Source organism: Morone saxatilis, unplaced genomic scaffold (assembly GCF_004916995.1).
Source record: "Morone saxatilis isolate NCDOM2014 unplaced genomic scaffold, NCSU_SB_2.0 Contig15, whole genome shotgun sequence".
NCBI lineage: Eukaryota > Metazoa > Chordata > Actinopteri > Moronidae > Morone > Morone saxatilis.
In genome coordinates, this window is record NW_023339707.1 from 5,678,806 (window position 1) to 5,690,956 (window position 12,151).

At 43.2% G+C, this 12,151-nt stretch overlaps 1 protein-coding gene across 1 annotated transcript in view; it reads right to left on the bottom strand.

Annotated features, from left to right (window-relative positions):
* The window catches only part of agrn (agrin), a 247,613-nt gene that overhangs the window by 76,609 nt on the left and 158,853 nt on the right, over window positions 1-12,151 (bottom strand). Inside the window, exons 5-7 of the mRNA XM_035656665.1 lie at window positions 7,628-7,852; window positions 5,251-5,475; window positions 2,052-2,258 (exon numbers count right to left, since the gene is read on the bottom strand). Of these exons, the coding sequence (XP_035512558.1) occupies window positions 2,052-2,258; window positions 5,251-5,475; window positions 7,628-7,852 (657 nt within the window). The remainder of the gene's footprint in view (window positions 1-2,051; window positions 2,259-5,250; window positions 5,476-7,627; window positions 7,853-12,151) is intronic.

Here is a 12,151-nt window from a genome sequence, read left to right on the forward strand (position 1 = left end):
AGGAAAAATGCTTCTAATTCAGGAGAAGATTTACTGAAGATGGGATGTTTAAATCATCTTTAAAAATTGCTAGAGAGGCACTCTCAGAGATCAGAGACAAAAATTGATTGTTAGGATACTAGTGGATGACGAGTTTAAAGGGGCATCTGTTAAAATTTTACTTTTGACAAAAATTGGAGTTCAATGCGTTTGTGTGGAGAAAATATGATTTGTTTTAATTTGGGGGCCAAGGGCAAAGCAGACATTTCTGAAAACTGGTCTTCATGTTTTATTATTTCTGTCAAATCAATACAGCTGTCCAAGCTGCTTATGGTTGGATACGTACCAATAGTCGCTTCCAGTTTGGTTTAAATTGTAAAAAATGGCCAGATTAGCTAAACTCAAAGGCTGACACATCTCTTAATGAATCTTTTGTTTCTCCTCATTTTATTAACAAAGAGCAATCTGCAATGCTTGCAGGTGGCAGGCTTCTTAGTTTCACCAGACAAAACGTAGATACTGGACCTTTGGTTTTCTGCAAAACCCCGGATAACATTCAGTGATAATCTTTCATAATGTTCAAATAATTTGTTTTTTTTTATCATCTGCGCATGGCAACTATGTGATATTTAGGGGAATATTGGAGTTACAGTAGTGATGAAATTAACTTGCTGATAGGGTTATGTAAATTTTAGGGTTTCAGATCTTCCAGCTTGATTATGACACATTTCATACCAGTGATTTGAGCTTATCACCTTATTGTTTCTATATCTGGTTCTGCAATATCTCGAAAACGAAGCTGGTGAAAAATGTACGCAAAACCTTTCCTATGTACTCATTTCATTATCAAATTATAGTTCCATGTAGTGAGCACTATTTGACTACCTACATTCTTAGTTAACAAAGGTGGTTCAAGATCTTACCTCATCTTTAACTTATTCTCAACTTTAGTTACTTTCAGTTTTTCAAGGGTAAACCTAAAAGGATCGAGTATAAAGCATTCCAAAGGATTCAATAAAATGCAGACGCACTCTAGTGCAGCTTTTATGCTCACTGAGCTTTGTGCATTCGTCGGGCAGCTTTTATGAGATAGTCCTGATGATGGAGAGAGGGATTGTTTGGGAAGCAGTGATGTTAGGAGCCGGCATGCACTATTGCATGCAGAGCGAAAGGAGTCAAAGGTGAGCAGCGGTTAGGTAGGTAGGTAGAGGAGAAGCTTTTCTTTTAGTTAGACAGGAAATGAAAAATAGGGAGCAGGGGTTAGAGGAAGACTTCTCCAACCTCATGGATCACATCTTTGCAGGATAAACAGAAGGAAAGGACATTAATGACATAAGGAGACACACAGAGACAGTAGGAGCGAAAGGAAAAAGACAGCAGTACAAGACCCCCTCCTGTTAGGTCCTTTCGGAACGAGGGGAAGGGCTTCACCCCTCAGAATCCGCCTGATGAGGTCGCCCACTGGGTGACCCCACTTTTCCACCTGCAGCCAGACAGCCAGGAGGACAGCCACATTGGACAAAGACAGACAGACAGACTGACCGACGCACTGAAACAAGAAAGAATAGCTTTTTTTTATACAAGAAAAAAGCAGGACACAAGACAAACAGACAAAGACAGAGGAGGAGAAAACGACAAAAAGTCACCGAAGTGGAAGACTGGCACTAGTGAAGGAGAAGAAGACAGAGAGCGGATGAATGAAACATGAAGGTGGCGTTTTGGTTTTGGGGGTGTGTTTGAGATGGAGGGATGAAGCGTGACAGGGATGAGGAGATGGATGTGAACGGGTGGAGGAGTGAAGGCACGGTTTTTATAAGGAAGGCACACACGTCCTGTCGGTTTGAAACCCCCCACCCCCCCTTCGGAGAGCATCACCAAACCATTTCAGACACTTCTCAGTAGGGTTTCAACTGCAGACATACACACAGAAGAAAGAACACACTGCATGGGCATCATTAAATAAGCAAAGAAAGACACAGAAGAAGAGAGGGATTGATAAGAAATAGCATTAGTCCCTGTAAAAACCCCAAAGGAGCCATTACCCCTCTTTCCCATCCTTCAGCTCCACTCACCACAGGGCCCTGGGTGCTTGATGAGAATGAGGGTCCTGCTCAGGCACTCTGTCTTGCGTCTAACACAGTCGTTGGGGTAGGTGTGGCCATCCTTGCCGCACAAGGGCTTGTAGGTGCCGTCGCACTCGATGGGATCGCAGGAGCAGCGGGCGCTCAGCTGTTCCACTAGACACACAGCATTGAAGAGACAGTCCTCCTTACAGTCCTCTGGAAGAGAGGGAGGTGGGCAGAAACAAAATTACTTTAGGATCTATGAATTCCTGCCTAGTACTATTCGGAGTTTTCCTAGCCCTAACCCAGTAACCTCCTGTACCCAGTGGCCTCTGCATTCGTTCTATTTCTCCACTCAATTCTTCAGGATTTTGCTTTAATTTGTCACCCATCTGTATAGACACTGATAAGGCTTTTTAGAGCAGTTTTCAGCTGCCAATTTTATAACAGTGTGGCAGACTGATCACCATAGAGGAAAGGACAACAGAAGTACCCAGAAGGCGTAAAAAACAACATTTCAAGCTAGCAAAGTGTTGAACTGATTGTTCTTCCTGCTGTGTGACACTGCTGGTCCAGCCATGAGGAAATAAATCAGTTTTCATCCAAACAGTAATTACTTGTTAGGGTGGACTGATGTCACTGGTAGTGCGTGTAAAAGCTTTTCTTTTAGCAGCAGAGGTTAAGCCTTTTCCAGAAATACATGAAATTGCTATAAGATCACATTAGAAATGAAAATACCTTCGTTAATTGAGTATTAAAACAGTTAGTCGTCATTCTGTGAAGAATCTGAGGGCAGGTTTACAACAATACAAAATAAAATGACAAATACAGTAAAAGTAAGTGAATGTAAGATTAGATAAATGCAATTTAAAGCCAATTCAAGCCAAGAAATAACAGTTTGCAGGTGCATGGATACAAAACTCGTCATACAAGACAGTATGAGTAACATTTAAGAGTGTTTATTAGTTTCTGTTTATTTTGAGTGTTCATTATTTTATTTCTTGCCTTTAAAGCACTTCTGTCGAAAAAAAAAATTAATTTGTTTGTTTTTAACGTTCTTGTTTTTTTCTGAACTTTGGGTGAATTCTCTGAAGCTGGGAGAATAATTTACTATTGTGACAGAAATTGTTGCTGTCACCACACAGGCGACTGGATGATGGAAATATTAGAATTTATTAAAATGTAGTAGCTTAAGTATACCATTATTTCTATTTTAGTTCAAAATTGTTTTTCTTACATTCCCCCTAACTTATTAATCTTATTACAATCATATCCATGGTAACACACTCTATGAAGTGACACTTAATAATATTATGATTGACTGTTAATACAAGCTCTTTGCTGATGTAACCCATGAGAACTGACTGGAGATCAGGTTTGCCGTACTCCCATCTAACTTTAATAATAAAGTTCCCCAATAACTTTAATAAAATTGGGAACTCAAACTCAAGAATTTAATATTGGGGTCAAGTTAAAGTCTAAACTATTATATTCATTACATTTTGACTCGCTAAGCAGAAATCTACTGCGGAAATTAAGAAAAAAGAAAGAAATACTGGTAATGTGAAATGGCAAATTTGCCATTGAAGTGAGAAAATCCAATTTGAAGCAGGCCTCTGTTCTGGAGGCGCTCACTAGGCTTCAAATTTATTTCATTCCTGATCAGTGGATCAAATTTGTACAGCAATTCAATTGCTTCTTCTCTTTTCTTTAAAAGCCTGTCATGCCACACTTAATTACATCGCCGCTGTATCTGAGTGAGAGGGCTACAAGGATGTGCAATGTCATGGTTACAAGTCGAAATGGCCATTTTCATTAGATACCAATTTGTAATTTGCTTAGGGATATGATTTCATGGATCTCTGTTTCAAATTGAATTATTCTTTCATTTGAAAAAGGCAGAGCAGAAAAGGGGGAAAAAGAGAAAAAAATAGTTCATCCACTTGCACACGATGGCCCACACATACTCACACACAAACACAAACACACAACGCTACTTAGCTTGGGATTTGCGCAATTTTAAGCCCTCACACTCCCCCATCAGCCTGTCAAGCAGAGCAAACGGGAGAACCAGGGTGTGTCAGAGAAGTGTGTATCAGCCTTCATTGTTGAGTATACCAAAGGGAGTCCTGCGGTGATCTATTCTTGTCTTTGGCCTTGTCAGGGGTCTTAGTAAATGGGTAGGGGTCTCCGCACATCACTGCCGTAAACCGACACAGTTGTGGTTTTGCGAAGCCCCCGCTGACAACACAGCGGGAAAATTGGATTTCCTCCGATGGCTATCAGACATACAGTAAAAGCTGACAGCTCTTTGTTGACTAAGGCTTAAACCCTCTGTTCTAATAGCACAGATAACAGCCCTGGAGGCTCTTATCAGGCTGGAGGAGGCTACTGCTGGCATGGATACAGTACAGACCCCGAGACCTCAGAGTCATTTATCTCTGTGCCATAAAGTGGAATACAGTTGAGTTCTAATGTTAGTTCACCTACACATGTTCAAATTTGAAGAAGAAATTGGCTGAAATATGTGAATATGTGCATATTTGACAATGTGATGCAGACATTTTGTGACTGTGTTTGGGTCACTCTCTTTAAAACCCATCCCAACCTTTGGGGGTGGTTTGCCATAATTAAATCATTGGACTATTTTTGTTAAGTAGGCCCTTGTGATTAATTTGGACACAAAGTTTTGAAAAATGCATTGCACTGTTGCAGTGCCTAACTGCTCTGAAAGAAGCAGGACACTATACTTAGAAGGTTTCAGTTGTGTACTCCCCAGAGCATTGGATCTAAATTATTTTTATAACAGGGCAATCTGTTTGAAAATGACCACAGTAAGTTTCATCTGTTGTTACACACATAACATGTTCATATATTAATGTCATTTTCATAGTACTAGCACCCCATGAACAGTTCTAGTACTAGTGTTCTGCAGGTGGAATGGCAGGTGGTAAAAGATTACATCTAGGGCAGTTCTTGGGGTACCTATCTGCTATTAGGTTATGGTCAGTATTGAGCTGGCTGGGGCTATCAAGTTGAAGCTGGCCATGGAACAGAAAAGACACAGCTACAACAACAAAGGTAAGTCAGGAAAAAAATAAAATAACATCATTAAGGAGTTGATTAACAGTAGAGCAGGGGGGTCAAATGACAAAAAAGGCTACTTGTCTTAAATATTGTGCACAAAGCACAGCATAATTGCCCTTACCCAGCCTTCTGCAACGCCCTGCATGGATCTTCCTTAGCTTGATGCCTTTCTGCCTGCCCGTTGACATCATGACACACTCGCTGGAGTAGGATTGGCCGTCGCTGGCACACAGAGGCTCATTATCTTGGGGGCACGACTCCGGCCGGTTAAAGAGGAGGGGCTGGCGGGTGAGAGCCTCAACCCGGCACAACGTGTTCAGACTGTTCTCACTGTCTTTACACGGGTCTGTGGAGACATTCAGAAATATGTAGTGCAGTACAGAGCAGTATGTAGTACAATTGGTATGTAAAATAACTAAATAACTAAAATAAATAATAAAAAAGTCAGTTTTATGTTAATTAGACCCTGTGGAATTGAAACCATCTCTGTGCATCTTTTTGGACCTCTGTGGAAAGCCAAACAGCTATACCTTGGCACAAGAAAAAACACATCAAAAACATAACTACTACGATACTATGTGTGCTGGCTTCATTTCCTCGGAACTGGCACTCCAGTAAAGTTCCTGTTAGAGCTTTGGTTAGCCTGTTTTTAAATTAAACAGCAGTAAACAACAATATGCCTGTGATATTTTTTTAGGCCAAATAATCTCTGTTTAGGTTGAATGCATTAACTGTTTGTTTGACAATATTTGTCTAATAAATTCAGAGAGAAGAGAAGAGAAGAGAAGGGAGGAGAACAGAGGGAACTAAGAAAGGGAAGAGGAGACATGATCCTCCATCATTGCTGCTCCACAGATATTATCAGTGACCCGGCAGCTGAGAGCAGCTCCGAGTGGGACCTTGGATGTGAAGAGAAGACAAGGAAATGGATGAAGAGACCGTTGGTTTGATTTGCTCCCTGGCACCTCCCTCCTTCCAGGGGAGCGTCGGTCTGGCACGCTGGGCCGTATCAGTCCGTGATCATAATGGAATTGGTTTGTGGATGTGTGGGACCAGGGGTGTTACTCCTTGAAACAGGAGCCTGGGCTTTATCCTGCTCGCCACGCTTTCAGCATGTGGGAAGACAAAGGATTTATGTAGAACCGTGACATATCAAATCACTGCCAAGCTGACGGTCGGTGAGTCATTCAAAACACACCAAGGATGAAACACCCTGTCATCGGGAAAGGAGTAGGGAGGAAGAGAAACAGAATGAGAAAGAGAGAATAAGGGGAAATGGTTTCCAAAGACCTCTGGCAGGGATACAAAGAGAGACAATGCAGGGACATAAAAAGGGACAGAGCGCTTTGGCTACAGAGGGCTGGGAGGCGGAGTGACCACGGCCAGCTCTGGCCGGGCCTCAGATTGTTTTCTATCAGCACAATGCAAAGGCTTGCAGAGACTAGCGACCAAGCAAACAGGGGTTTTATCGTAATGCACGCAGTGTCTCTGCATAACGCAGTGCTTACCCGCCAGCCAGACCATTATCTGAGAGAAAGACCATTACCTCCCATTAACTGAGAAGAACAGCTTCCAGGATCCATGCTTTCCTCTAGCTGAGCAAGTAGGGTAATTACAAAAAGAATGGCCTGTTTGCTGCAAAAACTAGCAGTGCGGATAAATCAACTGCATTTGTCTGGCTATGGCTAGCAACTTGAAATAGCCAAGGCTTTATATGAATGGCTGTCGGAAGATTTAGTGGACCATCAGGGGCGACTGGTTCCCTGAGCATGCCCCCCCCTCCGGGAGGACAGGGCAGCTGAGGTCACTTTGGCCGGCTCAGGCTGGATTTATACGATCAGCCTTCCGCCGGCGGACCTGCACATCCATCTCTCGTTGCCCACCACCCCGCTCTGTCTCCTGGAGGCTTCGGCTGCTAAGAGACAGAGTTTGTGTCTGCTGTTTCTTCCCCCCCCCCCAAAAAAAAGAAAGACAAAACTCAAAGTTGAGTGCCTTGGGAGTAAACAACCATCGCCTGATGGTAACAAGGATGAGTGAAAAAAGTTGGGCCCGTCGAAAACGACAACGCAGAAGACCTACTTAGAGAAAACTCGCACCGCAGGAGTACCTGTGTGAAGCAAAGCAAGCTGAATGAAAAATGAGAATTGGCAGAGGCGTGCCGTAAGTAAGTGGGGTTTGTGAAGTAGAAACAACAAAAGCCAGAGGTAGTAAACAGAGTGAAGTGAAGAAAAGAGGAAAGGATATGAGCATAGAACATAGAAAAAGAAAAGTAGAGTGCTTACATTTAAGCCAAAATGCCTAATGCCTATGTGTTGGTTCCAAAGTTCAAATGTGAGGGTTTTCTGCTTTCCCCCTTATGTGATTATAAATTTAACATCTCATACAAACAAATTAAAAGAAGGTAATTTCTTACTAGACTAAATCAATAGATCAATAGACTAAATTAACTGATCAATGAAAAAAAATAATCCCAAAGAAAGCATGAGGACAGAGCTCACCGCAGTGCCCTTGGTATTGCACTCGTATGTTCTTCTGGTTATTGCAGGCGTGCTGATGGAGCTCACACTCGTTGCGGTAGTCCTTTCCATCACTGCCGCACACTGTCTGCTCGGGCTTGCCCTCGCAGCCCAGGGGGCACATGCATTTAGCTGACAAGCCATCTGACGACTGGACACAGGTGCTGCCGTAGCTGCAGGTCACCTCAGTGCAGGGGTCCTTCAGAGCTGCAGGCAATGGACAGACATGAAAACAAGGTTTAGTCAAAAGCAGAGGGGTTCTTACGTTGAAGAATACACCTGTCAACCAGCTGTACTCCAGGACACTCACTGCTACTGTACACTGGAGAGCATCATGGATGACAGGCCAACTCATTTAAGTGCCTGCTGGTGTACTTTTGGAAGCTGAGCGCAGTTATTCTGGGTTTGAAGAACTACTTGACACCCCTGGGTGAGGACGCACTGCCATAGCTGTCTACTCGTACAAACAAGTTGCGATTCATTTCGCAGCGCAGCATGAATTGATTCGGAGGCTTTGCATTCAAAACACATTCTCTATTGCTATGCTTGAGCATGCTTTAATCGCCGCGGCTGAAAAGCGACCCTCTGAATATTTACCTTTCTGCAAATGAGACTGAGAGGAAGGAGGGAAAAAGGTAGCGAGGTCCCCCCCCCCCCCGAGGACTTATTTTCCACCCTAATTAAACAGCATGCCACTTGTTGCTGAGTGACTCATTCCAATGATAGGAGAACTTTTAATTTCGCCTGTTTGCCACAGTTGGGGCTTTTCTTGGGGTTTCATATGCTCGACAAAAGGCGGCCATCAGATTACAATCGCTGTCATCTCGCTGCATGATACATATTTATGACTGTCATGGACAAACATGCTCTCCCTCGAGAGAAGCAGAGCGTCGGCAGTCCTCTCATTTCCTAAGCCTGCCACTTTTAGAATAAATATTTACCCATGTCTGATATTATCCCCTCTTTTGTTACAACCAACATGAATACATTTGATTTGAAGGGGGGGGGGTACATATATTGAATCTCAAATTCTTTGCTGTGCATTTTGTTTAGTGTTTTATTTCACCTCTTATCATTCTATTGAAGAAAAGACAATAAAGGAGTGTGTTCCAGGCTTGGCTTTTTTCAAAATTCAATCCCCTCCTTTAGGACGGTATGGCACTGCCTTGTTAAGAGAGACTGCAATGTGTGCAGAGATATATTATGGATGTGTAAGGAGACAAGAGTGCTATGAGGAGTGCTCTTGATCAAAGGATATCCCCCACCTTGCTTTCCTCATTTTCATGACACATATCCCCCCCCCCCTCTGTTTTTTTCCCACTCTCTCCTGTCAGGTCCTTTTGAGGTTTGGTGCGCAAGACTCGTTAACGAACACTCCCCTCCCCCCCACACATTTTATATTTGTTCTGTCTTACAGCAGCAACTTTAAAACTGACTCTAGACCTGATTTGTGGCAGAGACACCTCAAAAGTAACTTCAAAATAAAATACTAAATGAAATCTCTAACTCAGGGAGACAGATGGAATGTGTCACTGAAATCATAAGTCATTGTGAGCCATTGATGGTGGCTTAATGGCAACCAATGCGGACAAGATAGCGATTGTGACACTTGGCCTCTAATTTCAGTGTAATCATTTGAACAATGAGACACTGATGACCTGTGGGAAACAGCACCGAGGTAATGTGCTTGTTGTATCTGCCAGACCAGGTAAAAGGTCATGTTAAATCACAGCAGCCGCAATTACACACACGCTACACCCAATACACAATTTGAACTTTTAGTTTGGGCTCTTGTTATGAAGCATGCCATACTGGTAGAAATAACCTTCACAGCCATACTGTTTTGATGCACCTGCCGTTGGGAGGAGGAGGAAATATGCTTCCAATGTAAAGAAGAAGCACCTTGTCAGAGCGCTTTACGGTTTCCTTAAAATGGTGGTTGTTAAGGTGGAGGCGGCAGTCACAGCTACCGAGGAAGAAAAGGAAGATGAGGAAGAAGCCCAGTGATTCTCCTCACCTGCAGAGAGGAGCCCCTGTTTGCTTTGTGACAGCAAACAGCACCCCTGCGCTTCTTGATCTCATTAAATAACAGCCCGGGCTTTCTCTCTCTCTCTACCCCAACGCTCTTTTCCTCCGAGCGAAGCTGGCGTGTTGACAGGCAAAGAGGGGTGCGGGCGATTGTAAGGGGCACGAGAGCTAGGTAGAATAGGAAGGGGAGGTGGGGCCTCTTCATTTGAATGCTAACAGGGGCCGATTTGGATACGAAGCGCAGCCTCGATGGGGCGTTAGTGCAGATAAGCCTCCATTCTCAGACTCAGACAAGCAGGCAAATTGCCTGGGCGAATGTGATCGGTGTAACAAGCCCACATGAATAAAAAAGGAAAAAAAAAACACGCTCACCACAGCAAACTTCAGGGAGTTCTCGCTTATATTTTCTCATTATTATCATGAGAAAGGTGCCACAAGAAAAGAGGAGAAAGCGAGGAGCTGAAAAAGTCAGCAGAGCTGGCTTCGCTAAATTACAATGATCCTCGCTGCCAATTAGATCAGTCTCTCTTGCTGGAGTGAAGCTCAGTGAGGTTTAGACTGCAAGGATAATGAGAAAAAAAGGCAGATAAGGATACAGATAGACTGACAGATAAAGACACAAAGTGACACCGAAGCAACGGCATATCAGCACAAACAGAGAGAGAGAGATGACATCTCCGGCTTATGGTGAGGGAAGGAGAGGACACCCCAAAGACCAGCAGGCATTCTGGGGCCCAATTAAAAGAATCCATTATGTTTAAAATGTTTATTTACATGTTTATTAAGATTGCATATTCTAAAATCCAGTTACTACTGCGGTACTTTGGACTCATTCCTGTCAGTCCATCACAGTTGGACCTGGATTTGACAGAACAATCGCTCCAATTCTCCTAATCGCAGGCATGCAGCGTTTGAATAGACACACCTCCTGGAATATCTACACTCAGCAGGTTCACTTCATTTGAATCAGAGGGCCGGCATTGTCTGCCAGTCGGGGCATTGTGACTGGACTACCTGCGGGCCTAATTGTGAATTCATGTGCTGCAGCGATTTCTGGAAACACACCTTCACACATCAAGAGCAACGCATGAACATCATCTTTATGGTGTATTCAGACTGAAGGTAGCGTGACAGCATATAGAGTCAATGCGAAGTGGATAAGAAGAGACACAATTTCACAAAGAGTCTGTGCCTATTTGGAAGATTTATGACTACAGTTCATGAATGTACAAAGAGGAAGAAGAGACTCAAAGAAAAGCAGAGGGGCCTGGAGGGAAAATTATTAAAAGAATTGGAGTGCCTGGTGATTTTGTAGATCAGGCTCAGCTGTGTAACAAAGTCAGGACTGGTACGCTCCACACATACGCTAGCTAGCTACAGCTTAAAGTCTTTACAGTTAAGAGCTTTTGAGAAAATAAACTTGCAAAAACACTTAATTTTCAAGACCGTCAATCTCCCTCATTCACAAACAAGTGGACATGCAAGATTTAAAATTAAAGGACCACTTTGCAGGCATCTAGCAATGAGATTGCAGATAGCAACCAACTGAATACCCCTTGTCTCACTGTCCCCTTCTAAGCATGTAGGAGAAACTACGGTGGCCACAGTCTTGCGAAAAACAGAGTCAGTATTCTGTTTGTTTATTCTAGGCTACTGTAGAAACATGGCGGTGTAATACTCCGTGAAAGAGGACCCGTTCCTTTTGTAAATAAAAACATCTCATTCTAAGGTACCAAAACTTCTTATTTTCAGGTGACAATACACTAATGAAAACATACCTATAAATATTATATAGATCCTCAGAAATGTTACACACTGCCATTCGACATTTAAGTGACTTTCTCAACTCTGTTTGAGCTGCCAATGTAAAGAACTTTTGAAGAACATTTTAAATCAAAGCTGTGGTGAATCTTTTGTGTCAACCACTCTGCCATATTTATCTCTAAGTGTTTTTAATGCATGTATTTTCAATAGAAATGCATTACAATGAAGGAAATGTACGGTAGTTTAATTATGCAAGGTCTCTTTCATTGAGTATTGACATCAGACTCATGAAAAGCACAGAACCTTCAGCATGACACTGAAGAGCAGGTGATGAGGGGTGATGTCTCCCTGAAAAGTGGGGCAGAGGGGTTTTGGAGGATGGGGGATTACAGTGATCCTCTCCCCCTCTCATCTCTCCCCCTGGCAGCCAGCAGACAGCTAGGCAGGTGGGGAGCTTTGCTGCTCTCTGATCCACTGTTTTGTGCTGTAGTTTATTAATGCTTCATTAGGGACAGGGAGCTGTCAGTGCCATGCTGGCTTTACCTGATGCCCTGCCGCCACGGCACCAGCAGCAGCCCAGATGTGTGTGTGGTTGGAGATTGTGTGTGTTCATATATGCCAGTGCACGTTTACATGCAGTCATGGAGTTCAGATAAGTCTGCAAGTGAGTTTGTGATATGTATGCATGTGTATCTGTGCATGCATGCGTGTGTG